This window comes from Polistes dominula, unplaced genomic scaffold (assembly GCF_049000335.1).
Source record: "Polistes dominula isolate Pdom_NZ unplaced genomic scaffold, Pdom_raw_medaka contig_33, whole genome shotgun sequence".
In the NCBI taxonomy this organism is placed as follows: domain Eukaryota; kingdom Metazoa; phylum Arthropoda; class Insecta; order Hymenoptera; family Vespidae; genus Polistes; species Polistes dominula.
In genome coordinates, this window is record NW_028300998.1 from 3152382 (window position 1) to 3177837 (window position 25456).

Consider the following 25456-nt stretch of genomic DNA (forward strand, 5'->3'; position numbering starts at 1 on the left):
ATATCAACATTTGAACAAACTTACTTTCTATGAAAACAACATTTCACGAAATAATATAAATATGGGTGGTGGGTTGATTGATTTATTTATTTATTGATGAAAAGTTTTCATTTTGACATGGAATAATTTTGGAACAATTTGAAAAGAACAGGATCAAGACTTTTCAACCCATCCTCCAGTATCTCTCTACGTAGATAAACATGTATTTAAATATTAATTTTTGTTATTGTCTTTTGCAGGTACATGTTTGCTGCAGTAGCAGCGCACAAATTTGTCATAGCATTTTGCATCGGTGTTGAATTAACTGCAGCTAAAACACGACGTTACTTGTCGATAATTTATGTTTGCACATTCGCTATAGTCTCGCCCTTAGGCATTGGAATAGGAATGATACTCGTTGGTGGAGAAAGTGCAGCTGCTAGTGGACCTCTTGCTGTAATTTTACAGGTTAGTACTAATCTATAATTACACGTTTGAAAGTTACATTGTACAGATTGAACATAAAAATCTCTAATCAGATAAATCATTTTCTAGCAATGAGTAACTTTAAAAAATCAATGATCTGTTTCTATGACCACTTGGTAAACTTGTTATTAAACTCGAAGTTACAATCTAAGTTTGTAGTTTTATTATTTAAACAAAAATTATTCTAAAAAAAGTATTGAAAAATAGTAAATTATTTTTAAAATCGTTTAAACAATTGTCGTCTCACCTGACAAATTTTACCCTTGTCTATATTTGTGTGTATAATAATGATATTATTGTTGTGTTATTAATAGTTTTTTAAATTAATTCTTATGAAAAATTCTCATTTCGAAATAGTATTAATATTATATGAATATCTTTTCAATTAATTTAACAGGGTCTTGCATCTGGGACGCTTCTCTACGTTGTTTTCTTCGAAATTTTACAAGAACATCGTACGGGACTTCGTCAATATTTATCAATCCTCATTGGCTTTCTCGTAATGTTTGGGCTTCAAATGTTAAGTAAGTACATGATACTTTTTTCTAAACTTACATATTATACCTATTATTTTAAAACACACGATAAGACATAAAACTTTTTATTCACGGTTTATAACTATAAAACATTCTAACGACCTAAACGCCATACGAAGCAAAACATTTAATGGTTAGTCTGATTAGAAACCATGACACATATAATTAATTTTGCATTCAATTTAGTTAGTATTAAATTAATTAAGTTTTTTCTTTCTCTAAAAATGAAATTAAATTTATATTTCAATATATACAAACTAACTTTTATTTATTTTTTTTTTTAATAAAAGTTTGATTTGTCGAGTCTCAAGACTTTTCAACCCACCCACGTATATATCGAATAATAATATTATTATTATTATTATTATTTATTTGTTTTTATTTATTTACTTTTACTTATTTTTTTATATTAATATATATTAATTATAACTAAAAAAAACTCCTGTTTTAATTAAAACTCAACTATTAATTAATTAATTGAGACTCATGATCGTCACGTGAATGTAAAGCAAACATTTAATCGCGAGTTCCTTTTTTTTTTAATTATTATTTTGCAATATCTATTATCAAGAGTCAGTATGTAATTAATTGCTGGTCAAGAGTCACTTATCAATCAGAGAAAATAAATTTTTGCTATTGAACACTCATGTGCACACGCATAGACACAATATATATTACTTACGTTCACACTTACGTCAAACTAGTCAGCACGATCGAGGCCAACGCTCGATAGGGATATTTCTAAAGAAAATGCATGTTTGTATAAATATTATTTCTTTGAGTCATATGAATTTACATTTCAAGATCATTACTCATGTTTGATCCTAAGGCATGAATATTTTTACATACTCGATTGCATGTGTAATCCGATTATGACCGATTATCGATTTTTTGAAATTCGATATCAATTTGAAAGTAATTGAATGAGTATTTAAATACTGTACTTACGTTGATTTCGTAAATTAACTACTTAATTATACACTTTGACGATAATATATATATATATGTAAAACATATTTACTTGAACACAATATTGGGTATGGTCGTTTTAAAAGTTTAAAAAGAATCCTGCTATCTTCTTCTTCATGATCTTATTCTCATTGAATGTTAAGTGAATGAAAGAAGAATCATCAATTGTTCTTCCTGCTGATTTACATCAGCTGATTTGATTCATTCGTTTAGCATCTTATATAAAGTCTTACGAGATTATTGACTTGAAGTCTGATCAAAAGTTCAACAATATTTTTTACTTTAGTATCTAATTATAACTGATATGAAAGTAAACTAGTAATTTATCTATATATATATATATATATTTATTTATTTTTTAACTATGGTGTATATACTCTTATTAAATTAATATTAAATATATCTAAACGCTTGTTTTCACAAATGTCATGTGAATATGCTAATAATTACAAAAGTGAATTAATTATGAATCAAAAAATAACAAATGTGATTTCATACTTTAATTTATACTATAATTATTTATATTATAAAATAAATGATAAGATCGGATTTGTTCATTTTTATAAATTGTAATATAATATAAATTACTCGTGAAAATGATTTTATCAGTAGAAAGTTGACTAAAAGGTCTCCAATATTTCTCTTGTGAGATGACTATTTCAATGAAGCTTGAATAAAATTGAAATATTTTCTAATCATTTTATAAATTTCTTATCCATCTTGTCGTAAATTGTTTCTAATAAAATCGATGCATGTTTGTTCATTTTATCATGAAAAAAATATACGGCTGATAATTTATCTTATTTATTTATTTCTAAATATTTTATAATTGTTCTACTTCATCAAATAATTTTAATCGATAGCGTTAATTATAAATGTAAAATAAGGATACTAGTAAAAACAACTGAAGTATTATTTTTATACTCACTGTATTGATGTTAGAGACATAAAAAGAAAATGGTCGCTTCGTTGAATTTACGGGAACACTCAACTCCTTCCGCTATTATCTCCGATGAAAGTGAACGTGGGTCGCCAACCGCCAATATTCGTTCGCGTTTTAACGAACACAGACTTCTCGAATTTGCCTTCTTGACGAATACATAGGCGGCTTCCTGTATTAAACATCCCACGAAAAGTTACCAATACAAACATTTTATTCTCTTTGTTGTTACTGTTATATTGCAATGTCTTGAAAATTTGAAATTTTTGTTTGTGAGAGGAGTGACGTAAGGTAAAATTGAAAACTAATACACGTAAATCGTACACACAATACGTTTATGTTTCATTATAAAAAGACATCTAAAATAAAATAATGATAACAAATATGTACAGTGGACATGCATTCGTGCAACGACACATGAAACTTGACGCACGATATGCAGAAATAATTTTAACTAAAACTCTGACGCAAACGTTAGACGTACGAAACAACTCTGACCATTTATCTCATTGACGTGATTTAAGATAAATATTTTCTTTACAATTCTACTTACAATTTCAATTGTTCCAAAACCATCAACTAGAAAGTTCTAAAATTACGAACGAATGAGATTCATTAGATAAATTAGAAATATAAATGAATGTAGAATTAATTAAACGTTTGAAATAGATCACTAATATTTTTCATTAATTTTAAATAATCAATCAATACTTTTTCAATTTCTTGTTAGACTTATATTTTTACAATCTGAAACAAGTTAGCCTAAAAATTATCAAAAAATTTATCATTTTTAAATCATTTCTAAACTTTTAACTGACTCTATACTTTCCAATAAACTAATTCGTCGAATAATTTATTAAATTTGTTCTATCTCCATTCCATTACCATTTTATATCAAATCGAAATCAGTTTCAAACGCAATCACATTGATCAATTGCAAAATATTCTCGTTATACCTTAAAACAGATTAACGCAAAATATCGGTGCTAAATGTAATAACTTCCAGTATAATTATGAAAATAAACATTAAAGATAGAGTCGATGAGTCAGAGAATCACACGAATATGGCTGACAATAAAAGAAGATTCGAAACAAAAGGATTCCATTCGCCAATTAATCGAAAGGGGTTACTGAAACAACTGCAATAGCAAAAACACTCCGGAAATTAATGTTGTTATAGGAAGCTAACGAACACGTTAAACAACGATGATAATCCCGTACCTTTTTTCCGCATCGTTGATTTGCCATGGTGTTTCCATGGTATTGTATTAACGAATGAAGCCGACGTTGTGCCTTTCACTATGAAACGACCTTCACCCGTCCGTCAGTTCGACCGATTTACATGCAACTTACATACGTATCTGTTTGTGTGTGCGTGTGTGTTTATATCTATCTGTATAATTATATATATATATATATACACGAGGGCGTATTATACATGCACGTACTAGCTCTCGCGAAAATCCCGTTCGTGACCTTTTAAATTGAAATTAAAGAAAGTTCGAGATAGAGAAAGAGGTAAATATAACGAAGCAATATTTCTTCTAAAGATTATAACACACCACTTATTGCAAAATACAGGGTGTCCCAAAACTCGTTTTACGGAAAGACTAAAAATAAAATATAAAATCCAAATTGGATTAGTAATAAAATTAGGCAATATTAAGATTCGTTTCAAATATATAAATAATTAATTAATATTGTTAAAAAAATGTATTAAACCTTCCACAAATAATTTCTAACTCAAGTCATTAAACATCTAACACATTTACTCATTATTGCTGCAACTCTAAATACGTATAAAAAAAAATAAATTTGGTATATGTTTTAGGACACCCCTTGATTACTATAAAATATAATTTAATTTATTTTAAATTACTTTAATTTTTATTATTCAAAATCAGCAAATGTGAGAGTTCAAACAATTCATATAGATTTACTAATGTAAGAAATATTTACGAAGTAACATAAGGAAGGTATGAGATTCAAAGAATCAATAGAAACTTTAACAACAACACGAAAGAGATTATTCATCGGTTTGTGTCTAGCAAACACTATGTGATAACGTATCATACGTAGAAAACAATAGAACATCAACTTCGTATCATGAGTAACAGTAATCGTAAATTAACACTGCAAAAATAAGAGAGAAAGAAAATGGAAACTCTCGTCTTTGTTTATGCAGCAAAAAAATTTGTAAAATTCGAACACGAAGATACAAAAACCTAATGAATTCCAATTAATCTTATGGAAACAAAACAAGTGCTGCTTTTTAAATTCAAACGTTTGAAATATACAATCAAATTAAATTCCACGTGAAACGCATACATACTTTACATTCATATCAATGAATGTACGTATAAGAAAAAGATACAATGATAGTAAACATGAACTATATAAAGTCGCTAAATTAAACATTCTGAAATAATCGATATTTTACATTATTGATTGAAGTCGTTGAATGATAACAGTACAGAATTTTGATAACATATGATTCTATTAATCGAACGATATATTTTTTTGAATTTTACCACTAAAAAATTATATTAATTACAAACGAAAAGTTTGAATACACTTACTGCATTTGAATTACACATTTAATGTACTATCCAAGATTAAGAAAAGACTTGTGTAATCTTTGAAGAAAATAGTTGAAACAATTTACAAACGAAAAGATTACATAAATTAGTTTTATGAATACTGAAATAGTGCAAAATATATATTTACAAAAAAAAAAAAAGATTATTTTAACTAGCAGAACATGTAACAACATTTCATAATTCTTTATCAAATTTGTCTATACGATAGTAAGTTGTTCTAATTAATTGTTTACGTATGTATAATAAGTATATCTATATATAAAATAAAATAAAGCATTTAAGAAACATAACTTAGAATAGTTTGAAGATATTTCGTACGAGTACGTGCATTCAAACAATTAGTTGATTATACAACTTGAGTTAATAATTATTACATAAAAAATTGTTTACATAACGTATTAAACATTTGATACGAATAATTTGATGAAAAAACGATACAGTGAGAAATACAATTAATCAGACAAATAATTATTGATACTACCTGTATACATGAATAACTGAGAAAAGAGGAGAAGAGAGGGAATACAGGTGTTTATATATATTATAAATATATACTTTTACATACTTACATAGTGTACTTACATTAGTAATACAAATGCATCGGGAACTCGAAAGAGAATGAGAAAGAGAGATGGTGAGAAGGTGGCGGAAAGAGTGAGAACCTGGTGGGGGTTTTAGAGTAGAGAGCGGGGAGAGAAGAAAGGGAGGGGAGCAGGAAACGGTTCGGAGGGACTATGTAAGATGCGAGGGGATACGAATGACCAACGACGTCCCTATCCAGACCCTGAGTGTCCGGTTCGACGCCGTGCCGCGTGGAACGATTACACATATCTTTCTTTATTTCTTCATTTTTCTTCTTTGTGTACTCCCAATAAATCTAATAATTATTCATCTAAATTATTTGAAGAATAATAATATTAATAGTAATAATAAGAAGAAGAAGAACGAAGAAGTTATTCCTCAGCTAATGTAAAAGTTCTCGTGTGTATATATTCGTATATCACATATGGTTATCATTGAACTTAAATCTTAAACATTGTCCCGATATAAAAAAAAAACAAATAATTGGCGATGGTGGTGAGAACAATAAATAAGGAATTATTTGTATTAATTTCGATTGGAAAGAACGAGACACGTTGGACCAATGATCATCATTGTATACGACTATTATTACTACTACTATTACTTCTACTATTACGGTCCAGTTAATATCAACGTCGGTGGTTTAGCACCAGTGCTTTGGGTGAAAGTGGGTAGCCGGTGTAGTTCGCGGAATACTCTCGATTGTATTTACGATCGTATACAGTTCGACACAATAAGTAAGTATATACACTAACATTTGTGAAATAATATCCGAGAAAAAAGGAAGCAAGAGGTGTCATTTTGGAAGTGCAACTTGTACCAAAGTTTTAATAAGAATTTAAGCGAGTTTATCTTCGACTATACGTGCTAGTTATGAATATTTTCATCAATTAATAATATATTATAGCATGAAAAGTGAACAAGATATTGATATAAAAAAAATACAATCAAGAGATAATAGACGTACTGAAAAAATACAGTTCCTCGAGTTCTATTTATTATCGCATGAAGGATAATAAAAATAAATAAATAAAGATGGAAGAACAAAGTACGAATACGACGTCTTCGATTCTTTTGATGGCAAAAATTGGTGCCATGATCGGTCTTGGTTTTGGATCACTTATATTGGGTATGCTACCTCTGATAGTTGGACGATGTAGAACGAAATTTCATCGTCAGAAACGATGTCACGGCATCTCCATTAATTCGAGTAACTCAACTTCGACGTCAACCTCGGCATCGCAAACATCCTCCTCGTTCGTCGATAACGCAGCGAATTCGCAAGTACGCTTTTGTAACTCTCCTTCCCTTCACCTCTCTCTCTTTCTCTTCGTTTTGTTCTTTGAAGAACCTCCGAGGAATATTAATGAATAAACATAATTCGATTTTTACAACTTCGAATTAATTAAGAAAACAAACAAATATTTGTAAAATTTGAAACATGAAAAAAAGATGTTTACTTTTATCTCTAAATTCCAACTCGAAATTAGGAATAATAGAGATTAATAATCTGATTAATTAATTTCAGTAAATTTTCATCGGAGATTCTTCAGATATTTGTTTCTTGCATGCATTTATATTTATGTAAAGAGAGAGAAAGGAAGAGAGAGAGAGAGGCCAAGGAAATGAGACTAAGCAAATACTCTTCAGGGTCTGTTGACATCGCTGTTACTCTGCTTTGGAGGTGGAGTTCTTCTTTTCACGACATTCCTACATCTAGCACCGGAGGTACGACTAAGTGTCGAGACACATCAATCGAATGGTCAACTACCAACATTAGGAACTCTAAGTTTATCGGAACTACTGTTCTGCGGTGGATTCTTCCTGGTATATTTAGTCGAGGAAGCCGTACACGCGGCATTAACTGGGAAACCTGAGTCCTCCGAAGCTCTACTTTATAGAACAGTATCGGTACGTCGATGTAACAATCAAACTGGTGTAACAACGTCTGCAGCAAGTGGTTCGACGATGACTGTATCAACGACTACTAGATCTACTTGGAAAGATGACAGCGAGGATGGTGAAAAATTGGATCGAAGATCGAGACATCAATTAGAGGATATGTGCGGTATTAAGAATGATAAAGTATTGCCTGCCATATTTGTTCTTTCATCATCGACAGGAGGATTATCAACACAAATCGGAGATCAAAGAGACAATGATAGACACCAATCAGATCCAGAATTAGCTGTTGCTGCTGCTGCTACAGCTTACACATCCCAAGAACATCATGAACATAAACACTCGATCTTAACGAAAAAGTCATCCGTCCAAGGTTTATTAACCGTTCTAGCATTATCCTTTCATGCTATATTCGAAGGACTTGCCGTAGGATTGGAACCTTCCTTGAGTTCTGTCGTTTATCTTGCTGCTGCTATTGCTACTCATAAATTGGTAATATCATTTTGCGTTGGTATGGAACTTTATGTTGCCAGTGCATCAACCAGAACAACTTTGGGATACTTAACAATTTTCTCTATGGTAACACCAATTGGTATCGCAGTTGGACTAGCTCTTAGTCATTTCAAAAACGACAGCGATACTCTAGGACCTACCCCAACTATACTTCAAGGAATGGCAGCTGGAACTTTACTCTATGTTGTATTCTTCGAAGTATTAGCACGAGAAAAAGCTAACGAAAAGAGTGGTCTTCTACAATTACTCGCGATTATTGTTGGTTTTATGCTGATGCTGGGTCTACAGATTGCCAGTGAGTGTTTCCCGGAAGACCTTTCGTCTATTATGACGAAACGCTTGTCTCCCTCTTTTTCTCTTTATGATATAATTTATGGAAGATTGTCTATCTCTAAAAAGACCTTGAATTTCTCTCTTCCGTATTTCAGGAAAAATCATTTTATCTATTTATCAATTCCATGAATCTTTTATTCTTCATCTTCATCTTCTTCTTTCTTTAACCAAATCAAATTAATGAAACAGATATCAGATTGGTGAACAAATAATTACAAATTTAATTATTTTACATTTGATATAGGATTTTTTTATTGTCCCATTAGAAAATAAAAAAATCAAAAACTACTCGAAATTTATAAATATATGATTGAGAGACTATTAATTAACGTTGACTTCCAAAATTTCGTCATCAAAATCTGAAAATCTTGTAAATAAAAAGAATCCTAAATATCTTTCAATTATTGATAATAATTATTGACAATAGTTATATCTTTTCGACATCATTATAAATTACTATTCCTAAAATGATGATCATTTGATTTGAAAATTAATCATCAGAAAAGTAATTAACTTGAAATCAAACTCAAAAGCGTTTTACGTACATTATCACTTCATTCTCTGAGGATAAAGTATTTGGCACGTTTCCTTTTTCGACAGATCCAACTCGGTACAAACCTATCGCAGGTACGTCCTTGATACATTTAAAGTCGACGTGTCGGTTTAACTTGTAGAGAAACTCGCCTCCCTATTGATTTGTTCAAGTTAAGTTTAAACGTTCGAAGAAGTCTCAAGTAAAATTCGGTCACTCCAAACAAACGTGATCTATTTGAGAAAAATATATATATAAAAAAAAAATTCTTTTCTTTATCTAAATCTCTCATTAAAAGTTAAATTATATTAATAATATATGATATTCATATATTATTTTATTTATTGTTAATCTAACAAATTTTAATTCAATGACTCTTTCGATTATACTTGATAATGATTTATCTACCAATAATCAATTTCATTCGATTCGAAAAATCTTCCTTTCCTTTCCCTTTTATTTTAGAACACTTTCATCTTCTTCATAAATGTATATATATATATATATATATATATATATATATATATATATACTGGCCCAATTACAATTAAAGTTAACTAGTTTGATAATGGTCACGTTTTTGTCCAACCAACTTAAAGACTAATATGTACGTAGATAACCAAAGTATATATGATATACAATCTAATACGTTTCAATTAATTTCCATAGCTAATCTGAAATGACATTAATCCTTAGCTAATTAATTACATTATTTTTACCTATAAAATTAGCAGTTTATTTGTCACTTAAAAAAAATAAATGTATATATTAAAAAAGAAACTGTGAATATTGTAAATAATTCACGTAGATACAATTAAAACTCAATTAACCAATAATCAGTCCAAACGATTGAGTTTTTCAGATCATTTTTATATAAATTTTAAATTTAAATTTCATTTTCTATGTTTTTTTTTTTATTAATTATAAGAATTCTTTTTACTAGATACTACTTAATAAGATTCATTTTATAAATTTGTGTGTTTTTTGTTTATAAGATAAATATCTTATAATACATCATTTAATACAATAATATACTATTGGTAGTTGTCCGATTATTAACAAAAAATTGATGATCATTGAGCGTAGCAGAAAATTTCAACTCAGTTTTACCGATCTTACTTCTTAAGTTGACATTAAAATGGACAAACACAAAAGAAAAAGCCGTAACTAATTTACAACAATACGTAATAGCAATTCGAGTCGCACAGGAAGTTCTGTAAGAAATGTATGCTTTCAATTCAGTAATTTGTTAACAAATACAGTCTGTCTCTATTTCTCACGTAACATTATAATTTATATTTTATTGAATTATTTTTGCCTTTGACGAAGTCCCGTTTCGTTAAGCACATCCTATATCGTCGTAGTAGACAATAATATGATATAAAAATATGATAAAAACGGAAATACAAGATAAATTAAACTTGAAATGAAAATTCTATATTATTACATAATTTGATATTGATACCTTAAGCAGTATTATTTTTAGAAAAATATTAATAAAACTCTGCATTTATCAAAATATTTTCATCTGCAATAAAAAAAAAATAAAAAAATCTTTTAGAATAAACAATAATAATCTTCATAGTAAAAGAGCTAAATTTTTGTTTACAGCACATAATTATATAATTTGATATAATTTATCTTACGTAAATGATGAAACAAATCTAATTACAAGTCTAATAAATTTGTTATAAAACTTTTTATAAATAGAGTAAAATAGATAATCTTATGAAATGTACAATGTAATATGATATGTAAAATTACATGAAAAATAGTTTAAAGATAAATACATAAAAGCATGCAGGAGAGACAAAATAATGAATGGGTCTCGTAAGAAAATGAGGTATTTCCAGGAACGTACATACACGATTGTTCGCAATGATCGTAGGTGACAAATGATGATTTTTATTACATTCATACGTTTTACTAGAACTAACATAAACGTTCCTTTTTCTTTCTTTCTTTCTTTCTTTCTTTCTTTCTCTTTCGCAAAGATCTAACTTATTTTCATAGCTTTCTCTATTCGTGACAATGACCCACGTCGCAGGTCGATGGACGATTCGACCGACTTTCGACCGCTTTCTCAACCACCTAGAATCTTTTATAGTAATGATCTACCATCTTTAAGATTGATCAGTAATGATGAAAAAAAAAGAGAGTGATAAGACAATGACCAAATTTGGCAAGATCTTTTTTTTAATTCAAGATACAGGGATTGAATTTTGTCCAACATTGTGACTTGTTTTATAGATGAAAGCTTTTATATGTTATTTACAATTAATCCCAATTATATTTTACTATACCAAAAGAAAATATAATTTGTTTGAAATTTAATTATTTGAATATATTTCGAAGTTATTGTACGATCAACAAAAATTTCTTTAATATGAAACTTAAACGTATAGCTGAAAGCCTACTTTGCATGTTGAAATATGGAATTCTTGAAATTGATAATATGTTACTCGATTAGATATGACTATTTACATATAACGTTAGTTTATATTATAAGAGAATATAAGTAATATTGTTTTTATAATGTTTTATCTTAATTATAAGCTGATCATTACAAATATTCTAATTTTACAAATGAAATAATGATAATCCATCGTAAAATGTTCATTAGAAACAACGAATAACTAATATTACTGTCTTATATTACTCGCACGCATCTATTCGATATTATTAATTCTAATTACAACGCCATAATCGTTTACGACGTAACTTACAAAGACCAATGCGCGTTTGATTGATTACATGACTTGAATAATTATAGTAATGAATCTTGAGATAATAAATTTGACGAAAAACCAATATTTCCAATATATTACGCTAAATATTATTTTAACGATTGATTAATAATAAAATATTAATTAACGTAGCGAGATAAATATAATGTATTTATTTTGTATTATACTAATTATTTGCAATTAATTTAAAAATAATATATATTTATTATTATTATTATTATTATACGATATTAATCTACAATTAATAACAAAATAATATTAATCGTAACAAAACATCATGCAAAAACTTAATCTAAATATTTGAATTAGTATGAAAAAAAAAAAAAAACGAACATAAAAATACAAATGATCAATAATCTATTTATAACAGTTGATGATTATTAATTACGTAAGTATAAATTGTTTTTCCTCTTTTTTTGCAGCTGCCCACTCGCATTCGCATTCTCATTCACATTCGCACTCCTCCCACCATGAACATGAGGATGAACATGAAGATGAAGCTGATCATCACGCTCACGAATTTGGCGGGAAAATGGAAAACGAGATGGGTACACAAAGGATAATGGGTGATGCTATTGAAAAAGTTACACAAAATATTGTCGACGTACTTTCGAAAAATTTGACGTCTTCTACAATTCCGCAAACGCAACTGGAACATTTTCATCATCCGCATGAAAATCATTTGAACGATACGAAAAATACTTTATTATCGTTGACAAATCATACCGCGTGAAAGTAGACGTTTTATCGAAGAACATTTCAAATGATTCCGATCTCTTTGATTGATTTTACTTCTAGAAGAAGAATTTAATCTTCGTTTTACTAAGAATCATGTGAAAGATCATTGAAAAATCTTTTTATGATGATTCTTTTATGAATATTTTAACGAAGGATATTTTGATACTACGTGTACATTTATGTGTGTGTTGTGTGTGTGTGTTGTGTGTGCCTATGTATATGTGATTAAAAAGAATGAAATAAGATAGCATACGTAAGGATTAAAGAAAATGCAAAGAAGAAGAATAGAAATAAAGTGCTCGAAGAAGTTTCTTGCCAATAATGAAAGTTCGATTATTAACAGACAATTTTTTTTATCCTACGTCAATAACTCGTTTTTCGAACCGATGCACTCGTAGTCTCGCAAATTTGAATTATTCGAGCAAAATATGTGGACATTTTGTGAAGTAATTGATATTTCAATCATTTAACTATAATGATATGATCGAAGAATATAGAATTATATAGAACATCGTAAGATGACTTTTCGTGTAAAAAATCATCTTAGTTAGGAATTGGGATCACCAATAAACGATAATAGGTAAAATACTAAATTCTTTGATTATATTGTACTGTCATCGCGTTAAGTATCTACTATCGCCCACTGGTGGTCCCGGTTGTAATTAAGATGAATCTGCTAGATAAAAAACGGCACTTGTGAGCTTCTATGTACTTCTATATTCTTTTCTAACAAGTGGAATTGGTTGGTAATTTATCGATTGTTAAATTGTGTTAGATTTTCTTTTATCTGTTTATATATTATGAAAATTGATCAAAATCATGACTAATTGATCGATTAAAATAAAATGTGTATTTGTTTATGAGCCATTTTACATTCATGGTTAAATATAAAAATAAAAATTAATGTTTTTAAACCTGTGAAGGTGTAAAACAGATTTATAAGAAAATATAAAAAAACTATTTTTTGAAGCTTAAAATGGTGCGTTATTCAAACGTCGAAATTGGTATGCTCCTTTTGTAATAAATTAATTTACACTATAATTTAGGTTATACAAATATACCTCTCGTTTTTATAAAATTAAGAAAGATTCAATTTGAATTAAATTTTGTTTTCTTTTTTTTTCTTTCTATTATATAATAAATGTTAAATATATATATTTAATAACAATAACCGAAATATCGCAATTATATTGATGACATACAAAAAACTTAACTTAAACGATCAAGATTCGAGTCAATTATATTCCTAACGTACTTCTTCAGCACTCATCCTTGTATTTTGATTATTTATTGTCATTTATTTTCTATTGAAACATTATTTACACGAGATACTCCTATAGAACTGACTGATTTTAGTCGAAATACATATCAAGTTTCATAGCGATGTGTATTGCATATTCGTTAAATTTAATATTTATAGTCAAAATATTAGATAATTACGTTTGTCTATTTCATAACAAATTAACATATGTACCACAAATCATTTACCAGGATCTATAATGTTCGTTATCTTTTATCATTTGAAATCGATCGAATTAACGTTCTTTATAATATAATATTTAATGATATTGACATTCATTAATGTTTAACATGATTTTTCTTTATTTAAATATTGTGTTAAATTAAAAGTTGAATAAAAAATTTGTATATTATTGTTTTTCGTAATTATTGTTAATTCTTACTAAAAATTAATTAATTATATATATATGTGTGTATTAAAAACTTAAGATTATTTATAAAAACAAAAAAAATCACAATTATATTCCCTGTATAGATAGAATATAAAATTGTTTGTTATATTAAAGGATAAAAAAAAAATAAAATAAAAAGAATTTTTATCAAAATTAAATTCGTATTTTTCGTGTAATATTTTCATTCATTTTTGCTTTTTGTTTTTTCTCTCAACTTATGTGTACAAATCTTTGATAAAATAACAAATTATTAACAGATATTTATGAACGATCTATTGCTTTTTAAGTATCAATACTACAGAAAACTGTACAATGAATATGAATGAGTACATTAAATACAATCTTTGATATCACAAATTACAAATACAAGTATTCAAATGGAATTTCTTTAAAACTTAATGCAAGTAATTACAAACTGTCTTACCGTTAAATTTATGAAATGTTTATTACAGATTATTATTAATAATAACATGAATTATTTTCGTATAATTGATGTTTATAATTTGATACATTTATATCATACATTTTTTTGTTAATTAAATATATTAGAAAATGACATAAAGAAACTATAATCGCATTTTTTGTTATTTAATAAATTATAGCTATTAGAATGTTTAAACACATTTCTTAATATTATCATTTGATAAAATGCAAAAGACATTCATAAAATGAGATTATTTTAATATTATTGGCTTGTGTATTAGTATATGCATAAATATACTATACGCTGTATATTTATACGTTGTATATTTATACATTATAACTTCAACAAGATATAATATGTAAAAACAATACCATATTTGTTTTTTGTCTCATATAAGAAAAAAAATAAAAATATAAGTATAATTGGCAAAACCTAATTGTCAAAATAATGAGATTTGGTCAAAAAAATGTTGAATATTCTCATCTATTTTACAATTATTTCTCACCTAGTTTAATATGCATTGGCAATCTCCTATAGTTGAATATAAGAAATATGTTTCAATCAATACCGTATTGTTATTAAATTAACGAAAACATAAGTATAATAAATAAACAATTGTTAAATACAAATCTCACAATACAATTTTTACTACAAATAGAGACAATCATATAAAATTTAGAAAACCACAAGTATTATTAAGCTCGATGATATTCTAATTACCTAATGGCAAATAGATTGTATTTTATCTTCCATCGAATAATATAAATTTGGTGCAGAAAAATAATGAAATTAAATAAAAGAATATAGTCATCTACTTTTTAGATATCTCGATTTCATCACTAGCTACCGAATTATCAACGAAGTTCATATAGTCAGAACCAATTTTGATAACTAGTAATCCTGAACTAATACCAATTAAAGTGCACAGAGTTGGACTTGGTGGTACAATGGATCGTAGAACAGCCCACATCAAAACTGAACCAAAAGTCAGCAACAATGCTCCAGTACCACTATTAAGTATAATATAATCATGAGTGCGCTTACAATTTGTATCGATAAATCTAAGCAATTAAGACATTCTTACCTAAATAGCAATCTTTGATAATGAGCTTTTACCATGTGCTCTCTGGTATAAATATACGAGCCAGTACCTGCTAGTGCACTAAAGAGTAAGACGTTTGTGATATCTCTCTTTGGAAATATTCTGCAAGTACGTACAAAAGATGGTTAAAGTAATAAGTGTACATAATAAAACATTAAACGATGCTATGTTTTACAATGATATTATATGTAATGGATACACTCTATCTAAAAGATATAAACATTAGATGTGTGAAATGTACTTAAAAAGTCAAATATGATAAATGATAATTCAACTATGCTTATATATGTATACCTAAGTTATTCTAATCACAAATAATAAAAATAGTGACTCCTTTGAATAAAATATTAGCTTATGCCACTGATTGAGAAAAATATAAAGTTTCTCATTGAAAATATTCTATCCTTAAAGTGAAATATTTGGAGCAGCATATTTTAGGCATACGAGTATTACGTAATAATTCAATAACGACTTCCGAACTATTTAAGTTCAATACTATTAATCAATGAGATCAACTCATGTCTCTTAAATGTTCCTACCTAATGACGAGACTTGGATTCATCACGTTGACGGACAATGCTGTGTATGAAGCAACGCCGAAAGCCGGCAAGTAGTACTTAACTAGACTGCATTTCGTAACTGGTCTCAAACCAAGTTTTTTAAGAACAGAACCGACGTTAGTACCTCCTGGACAAGCCATTTTCTTTTCTATACAGATATGACGTAATTCAACAGAGTTAAATATATATTTTTCTTTGTATCAGTTCTACTGTTTTTTAGTCTAATTCCTTGTTATAAAAATCTGATTCAATAAATTCTATGTAGAGAACGAACCTGAATATTGGTAAGTACTGAGAATGCACAGTATAATGTCACACTCGTCGCCTTATTAGTATGTGGAAAACTACAAGAACCAAATTTAATCGGTTCAATCGGTAATCTTTTCTTCTCTCTTACCAAAGAATGCAGAAATACATAGAAGCTCGCAAGTCTCATTCTCTATCTAACCAGATTCATCTAAGTTACTACCGGGACCACCAGTGGGCAATAGTATATACTTAAAGTGATGACGGTACAATACTATCAAAGAGTGAAGTATTCTTTGATAATATATGATAGTATATATAGTTATATTGTATAATACAATTTTGAATGATAATATTTAATTTTTAATCTATAAATATGTGTGTACCTTCAAAAATGAATTTATACATATATTTTAAAATATAGTCATTCAAATAGAAGAAAATCTCAAAGATTCGTTGTTATATCCAACGATGATCACCTGTAACAAGAAGAAAACTATATTAATCATACAATCAAGTGATATAAAGTGGCCTAACATATGAATCGTCCAATTCGTAGATGCACTTTTAAATTGAATTCTCTACTTATATTTATCAAATCTCTATCTACTATTGCAATAATTTTAAATTTAAACGCGTAATTTTACATTTACATAAGAAAAATATATATATAAAAAAAAGAGAGGAAGGAAAGATATCAAGTTACTAAAAAAAAAATGTCTATTAATTATTATGACTAATACTTTTAAACTGCATTATGTATAAAAGAAAAAATTACAAATTTAATAAAATACGATCAAAATGAAAAATCTTAAAGACAAAAAAAGAAAAGAGAGATTACTTTAATATTCAAAAAATGATAATTAGGCTTCAAAATGTAATAACAAAAGAATTTAAATTTTTTGACTCGAACTAACTAAACACATATGCATCTTTTTGACGATGTAGACACGAATTTGGTGTTCCAAGGAGATGGAATAGTCCATCATCTCCAATTACAACTACAAATTAATGACGAGCAAAAAAGTAATAGAATAAAATATAAAATATGACTAAAGAACCATTCTCGAAAGGTTCGAACATGATGTTGAACTTTTGAAAATAATTCAGTAGCCTGTAGTTGCCCTCTTGAGCCACAATTAAGTGGGGGCCTCTTCGGCATTAAGCCTCTTCTTTCTTCATTCCATGAAAACTGCATTTGGACATTTTCTACGCGCGAGCAAGATAAGATCTCTCATACTAATTTTGCAAATAAACTCGTATTTGTTATGATACTAATTCTCAATTATTACAAAATTAATTTACATTTCGCAAACACTTTTTTAGCTCGTGGACCATCAATGAACTTACAGTTCATTGACCATACACGAGCACATTTAAACGAATGTCCAAGCAGATAATAATTTCCCTCGATGACCTAATAACACTTCGCACTTTTAACGTCGAGTAATAAAATCGAATTGAAATAAATAGTGCAATAAATGTAATACATTTTCTTGCAATACTTTCATTTCATTAATTCATTATATTTAAGTATATTAAATATTTCTAGCTGTAAGACGAAATCGCGATAGTGCGCAGTGCTAATCCTGAAATACTTAAAACTAAGTATCAAATGCATCAAAGAATTTGCGAATTTGATTCGACTCTATCTCGTTCGAGATAAAATCGAAGTAGATGCAAATACCTTTTCAAATGGTTGCAAATACCTTTGAATCATGATACATAATAAAGATCACATAATAGTTACAAAATAAATTAACAAATCAAGCATAATAGAATGAAATGATCAAATTTTGTAACAATTCTGTATAAACCAGGAGGCGAAATTTCCACTCCGGAGTGGAAGGAAGAAGTCTAATGCCTTTCCTGGATCCTACCTACTTAAAATTAAAATTTTCACATTCATTCAGAGAAGTATGCTACCTGCCTGCCTATTATCCATATTTTTACCCATTTTAAGAAAAACCATACATACCCACCCACTCACTCCACGGTTCTCACACATACCACCAGGGTGCAAAAACCTAAACTAGAGAGCATGCCCCGGGGCACCTCCGACACCCTAGTTCAACCACGTTTTATAAACTTATATGCTAATAGGTATACGTACGTTTTGCTGAAATCGACTGCCAAGGCTAATGATTATTGCATACAAAACTAAAGCAAAAATACAAGTATACACTAGTATATATGTATGCATACTAGTAATATACAAGTATATCAAAGTTTCCACAAATAAATGCAGTAACTCTACTATGCAAACGATTATAAAAAAAAAGAGAAATATTTAATATAAATATAAGGATGAAGATAGATATGTAGAAGTAGTGCTTTAAGTATTTAATGATGTATTAAATGAATAAAAAATTACGCGAAACGATGTACAGTGCACACTACCTAATACGCACACACAGGTGTAAAGTACATCGTGCAATCACTAGCACAATAACAGCCGCCAATAGGGGAAAAAACTAAAACTAAACCCACGCTAACTGTTTCTCACCCATACGTGTAACACCTGGGCACACGCATAGATGAGAACGCAGAAAGTATGGGGGGGGGGGAGAAACGGGGGATTAGTATATTAGAAGCTGAAAATCCTGATCTAAAAAATATGATTAAAACATATATAAATATATCAAAAGATTTTAATAAAAATTCATCTAAACGGGCTAAGGACTCTACAAGTCATTTGGTGAATAATGACTTAAACAAGCGAATGAAAAAAAAAGTTACCCCATATGAAACAATTATAGTTTCGAGGTAAGGATGTATTAAAAGACTCTACGGTGATGATGGATATTTTTTGCAAACCTCGGACGATTCTTTCACTAAATGGCTGTTCTAATGAAAGAACTGGGCTTTGAGCCACCACTTAATTGCCAGAATCTATCCGTCGCGAATGAGTTTGTCTTCTTGCTCATTTATTTAAAATATCAAAATCTTAATATATCAAAATAAATCTCGATTAGATAAACTATGTACGAAGCAATGCATGTAAGATATTTATTACATGCTTTCCAGGACGAAAACGAGTACATTAATGCTCGATTTCATCACTACTGACCACGAACAAAAAACGTAATAAAAAAGAGAGTGCATTTATTAATTGCATTATTAATTAAATGAATTTAACCGATGAGACAAGAAAACCTATCCTGAACTAATAATAAAACATACAATAAAATATACAATTTTCATGAGTAACTTCTAAAAAGGAATTACTCATGTGCTCGTCAATAATTTATTTAAATAATTACAACCAGTAACTCGTGCCGATTTGGACCTTTCATCCTCGGCATGATTGAGCACTGGAGGGACTTTAAATAAAAATTCACGGTTTAAGAAGTTCTGCGATGGCTCCAAAACACTCCTACTTCGCAGCAAGTATTGTAGTCTGACGATGGAAGATATTACTCGATTTGCCATTGAAGAAGATCCATCGAAGATCCACCAAAAATCCATCGAAGAATTCATCCAACATCTTTGAAAGGAAGAGAATCCATAATTATATCTGTAAAATAAAATGGAACAAAATGATAAGTTATCTGGAATATTATTCAAAATCATATAAAATAAAATCGAATACAATGTAAATAAAAATGAATACTTACAATGCATTCCAATGAGATGCAGCTCTATTGCACCATGGTGATGCACCTCCCGTGAATCTAAAAACGCGGTATAAACGAAAATAAGAAACTATAGATGAGTTTCTTATCGCGAAACCGAAATTTTATTATACGGCGAACAACACTGACTCTAATTCGCGTTTGATTTTAATTTATTACTCGCCCGATCACTGATTTTACAACTAATTCAAAGACCGCATTGCACGCAGTCAAATGCAAGAACAAAAATTTCACTCGCGGTCACTTCACATGGGCCATTCAGTCCAAGACACCGACCCGTACTAATGCAATTGCTTCGCACACGATTGCAATCTGAAACAGAAATAAAAAACAATACTATTAATATCATTACTATTACAAAAAAGTATTTAAACTTTTGAGGTATTATTTAATACAAAAATATACTCACTTTGATGAATGCACGATGAATGCACGATGGGTCTCCTACCCTTACGATGACGATGAACACACATTTAAACCGAATAAAAGAAACTTGCGTGTTTCTTAACCGAGCAAACGAAATTTTAACATGCGACGATCAACACTGAATCTACTCTCCGACTTTTTTATATTTTATTTTAACACAATGCAACACACGAGTATTTCATTGCCTACACGCACGATTGCAATGTTCTGAAATAGAAAAAGAAAAAGAACAATTAATGCCATTGTCGTAATAAAAACCTATTGAAATTATCATAGAAATGTTTAATAGTAAAACATACTTACTTTTAGTCTTGATTGATGACTGCAGGATGGGTATCCTACCCTTAGGATGACGATGTATAAAATAAAATTAAATAAAAAGTCTGAAAAGCTGAAACATACTAAAGACTATATTACAATATTTCCTGCAAATCATTTCTGAAGGCAGGGCACACATTAAAACCATTGAATATTTTTGATAAAGTATTAAATTAAATTTTATTTATTGATTAATTTAATTATTGATAAACTATTAAAATCAAAACGATGAGGTTAGAAATAAAATTATTAAATAATTTAATGCCTAGTTATCGCTGCCGGTCTTTACGTGTCGACGGACGGAAGAGGAAAGAGATACGAAATTACGTTTACCCTTGAAAGTGTCGAACGTTCGGTGCTCGGTACTCGGGTACTCGGATACTCGGTTCGGGGGTACTCGGGTGCTCGGTACTCGGTACTCGGTGTTCGGGGGTACTCGGGTACTTGGTGCTCGGGGGTACTCGGGTACTCGGTGTTCGGGGGTATTCGGTACTCGGTTGTTCTTCTTTTGTTGTCGGCTGTTTTTTGTTTATTTTTGTCTCGAGAATTTCCTAGAAATATATAAACACATTTATGAATGCCTGCAAGTGGAATTTTTGCATTCTTTCTCTTTCTATCTCATATCATACTCTTTCTATTATACTTCTTTCTGCTTTTTTAGACTTACCTCGATAGATGTTAACATAAAAAAAGGACGATTCTTAGAATGAGTATTCGTATTGGATTCTTACAATGCTCGGAAAACTAAAAAAATTAAAAAACAAAATTACATTAGTACAATATAAAGGAAATCAAATATATGAGTGTACGTGTACGAGTTACCTATACTTCTACATATATGCCTATATGTATGTGTATGTGACAGAAATCAAATTTAATACGATATACGATTTTTGAAGACATAATTATGAAAAATAATTAATTAGAGCATCATTAGAGATGATAAAAAGTATTGATACCATGAGAAAAAGATAAAAATTAGACGAAATATTATAAGTTGGCCTTGATCAGATATGGCGGGAAGCTGAAAAATGTCGACGATTATATTTTCACGGATATCTTTCGAAATTTGTATTTTTCAGTTTTAAAAACACTCATGTATAAAAATCTTGCTTTTAGTTATCGTTTCATATATAATTTGAAGGTTTAAACGTTAGAAAAAATCTGTTAATTACCTGATATCAACGGACGACCAAATCTGCAGCAACCACTATAGAAGACGAATTCAAAATGGTGGTCACTTCCCCTTCTCGGTACGTTGGAGAAAGAATGCTGTCGTTTCATTGGCTAATTAGCTGATTTGTTATTTCGGACATGAAATGACCAATCATAAGATTCATCACGCACACAAGCTTAACCACCAAACATACGTAACTCGTTTTTCTCCTACAATCACGTTAAACTCTACATAATATAATTTATTTATAAAAAATATTCTAACAATAATGAATAAAAATAAAGATAGTGTTTTAAACACCGTGAAAACTTTATCGCATCGTACAGAAGAACACAACCGTACAAAAGACAATCGTCCGTCTATTTAGATTTTAGCCATGCGTAAAACAATTGATATCTTTCTCTCAGGCATGCCACCATAAATTATATCGATAAATAAAAATTACGCGGGAATGATCTGCATTATCGATTAATTACTGACGCACTAAATTCAATATTTTCTAAAACACTTTACTTATATTACAGGAAATTTTTAACCTCAGAGTAATCACTGCGCATGAACAATAAAATAATTACGTTAGAATAAAGGATGTTAAAATTCAAACGTTATAATATTGAATTTTCTTTATTAGAATTTTAATTACCGTTGCAGAAATAATCAACATAAGAAAAATCATAAACAACTTTCTAATCAATGTTTTGTTTTAGAAAACAATGGGTCAGTCCATAAGTAAATATCAAAGAGGAAGGTACTCCGAAAATATATTTCGTACTTTTAAACAATAATCGATACTTCTATCGATTAATTAACAATTATTTTAATATTCTAATACACTCTACTTATATTACAGGAAATTTTTAACCTCAGAGTCATCACTGCGCATGAACAATAAAATAATTACGTTAGAATAAAGGATGTTAAAATTCAAACGTTATAATATTGAATTTTCTTTATTAGAATTTTAATTACCTTTGCAGAAATAATCAACATAAGAAAAATCATAAACAACTTTCTAATCAATGTTTTGTTTTAGAGAACAACAGCTCAGTCTATTAGTGCATTTCGAAGAGGAAGGTACTCCGAAAATATATTCCGTACTTTTAAATAATAATCGATACTTCTATCGATTAATTAACAATTATTTTAATATTCAAATACACCCTTCTTATATTACAGAATAATTTAACACTTGAAATCATCACTGCTCATGACAATAAAATACTTATTTTAGAATAAATAAAATAATAAAATCTGTACGTTATAATATTGAATTTTCTTTATTAGAGTTTTAATTACCGTTGCAGAAATAATCAACATAAGAAAAATCATAAACAACTTTCTAATCAATGTTTTGTTTTAGAAAACAATGGGTCAGTCCATAAGTAAATTTCGAAGAGGAAGGTACTCCGAAAATATATTCCGTTCTTTTAAATAATAATCGATACTTCTATCGATTAATTAACAATTATTTTAATATTCTAATACACTTTACTTATATTACAGAATAATTTAACACTTGAAGTCATCACTGCGCATGAACAATAAAATAATTACGTTAGAATAAAGGATGTTAAAATTCAAACGTTATAATCTTGAATTTTCTTTATTAGAATTTTAATACCGTTGCAGAAATAATCAACATAAGAAAAATCATAAACAACTTTCTAATCAATGTTTTGTTTTAGAGAACAACAGCTCAGTCTATTAGTGCATTTCGAAGAGGAAGGTACTCCGAAAATATATTCCGTACTTTTAAATAATAATCGATACCTCTATCGATTAATTAACAATTATTTTAATATTCTAATACACCCTTCTTATATTACAGAATAATTTAACACTTGAAGTCATCTCTGCTCATGAACAATAAAATACTTACTTTAGAATAAATAAAATAATAAAATCTGTACGTTATAATATTGAATTTTCTTTATTAAAATTATAATTACCGTTGCACACATGATCAACATATATGAAGTCATATAAACAACTTTCTAATCATTGTTTTGTTTTAGAGAACAACAGCTCAGTCTATTAGTGCATTTCGAAGAGGAAGGTACTCCGAAAATATAATCCGTACTTTTAAATAATAATCGATACTTCTATTGATTAATTAACAATTATTTTTATATTCTAATAAACCCTTCTTATATTACAGAATAATTTACCACTTGAAATCATCACTGCTCATGAACAATAAAATACTTACTTTAGAATAAATAAAATAATAAAATCTGTACGTTATAATATTGAATTTTCTTTATTAGAATTATAATTACCGTTGCACACATGATCATCATATATGAAGTCATATAAACAACTTTCTAATTAATGTTTTGTTTTAGAGAACAACGGCTCAGTCTATAAGTGTATTTCGAAGAGGAAGGTACTCCGAAAATATATTCCGTACTTTTAAATAATAATCGACACTTCTATCGATTAATTAACAATTATTTTAATATTCTAATACACCCTTCTTATATTACAGAATAATTTAACACTTGAAATCATCACTGCTCATGACAATAAAATACTTATTTTAGAATAAATAAAATAATAAAATCTGTACGTTATAATATTGAATTTTCTTTTTTAGAATTTTTATTACCGTTGCAGAAATAATCAAAATAAGAAAAATCATAAACAACTTTCTAATCAAAGTTTTGTTTTAGAGAACATTGGGTCAGTCTATAAGTGAATTTCGAAGAGGAAGGTACTCCAATAATTTATCTCGTACTTTTAAACATTAATCGATACTTTTATCAATTAATTAAAAATTATTTAAATATTCTAATACACTTTACTTATATTACAGACTAATTAAACACTTAAAGTCATCACTGCTCATGAACAATAAATTAATTATATTAGAATGAAAAGAATGTTCAAATCTGAACGTTATAATCTTGATTTTTCTTTATTAGAATTTTAATTACCGTTGCAGAAATAATCAAAATAAGAAAAATCATAAACAACTTTCTAATCAAAGTTTTGTTTTAGAGAACATTGGGTCAGTCTAT

At 28.6% G+C, this 25456-nt stretch overlaps 2 protein-coding genes and 1 long non-coding RNA gene across 5 annotated transcripts in view; 1 reads left to right on the plus strand and 2 right to left on the minus strand.

The window, feature by feature from the left end:
* Positions 1 to 15655, plus strand: part of LOC107071654 (zinc transporter ZIP1) — a 29089-nt gene extending 13434 nt beyond the window's left edge. For 2 of the 3 annotated variants that reach the window (XM_089173517.1, XM_015330832.2), the window contains 3 exons: positions 240 to 447; positions 863 to 989; positions 12542 to 15655. In XM_089173517.1, coding sequence (XP_089029643.1) covers positions 240 to 447; positions 863 to 989; positions 12542 to 12852 — 646 coding nt within the window. In that variant the 3' untranslated portion in view covers positions 12853 to 15655. Of the gene's footprint in view, positions 1 to 239; positions 448 to 862; positions 990 to 6126; positions 7377 to 7742; positions 8803 to 12541 lie in introns of those variants that run through there. The other variant, XM_015330831.2, reaches the window with a different exon arrangement.
* Positions 2899 to 5507, minus strand: LOC107071657 (uncharacterized). The gene is made up of 3 exons (XR_016176917.1): positions 4132 to 5507; positions 3464 to 3499; positions 2899 to 3082 (listed from the first exon to the last, which is right to left on the minus strand). It is a non-coding gene; the product is annotated as an uncharacterized LOC107071657 (long non-coding RNA).
* LOC107071663 (uncharacterized) lies at positions 15027 to 17066 on the minus strand. The gene is made up of 4 exons (XM_015330845.2): positions 16909 to 17066; positions 16614 to 16782; positions 16057 to 16176; positions 15027 to 15982 (listed from the first exon to the last, which is right to left on the minus strand). Exons 2-4 carry the CDS (start codon positions 16772 to 16774, stop codon positions 15784 to 15786), a joined length of 480 nt encoding a protein of 159 aa, XP_015186331.1. The 5' UTR covers positions 16775 to 16782; positions 16909 to 17066; the 3' UTR covers positions 15027 to 15783.
* Between the last annotated feature and the right edge of the window lie 8390 nt (positions 17067 to 25456).

What these genes read in the sequence shown, in the direction of transcription:
- LOC107071663 (XM_015330845.2), bottom strand. Translation starts at nt 16,774, where the DNA reads ATGGCTTGTCCAGGAGGTACTAACGTCGGTTCTGTTCTTAAAAAACTT. An exon ending in AATCCAAGTCTCGTCATTAG is followed by an intron (nt 16,177 to 16,613) that starts GTAGGAACATTT and finishes ACGTACTTGCAG; the next exon opens with AATATTTCCAAAGAGAGATA. An exon ending in TATCAAAGATTGCTATTTAG is followed by an intron (nt 15,983 to 16,056) that starts GTAAGAATGTCT and finishes TATACTTAATAG; the next exon opens with TGGTACTGGAGCATTGTTGC.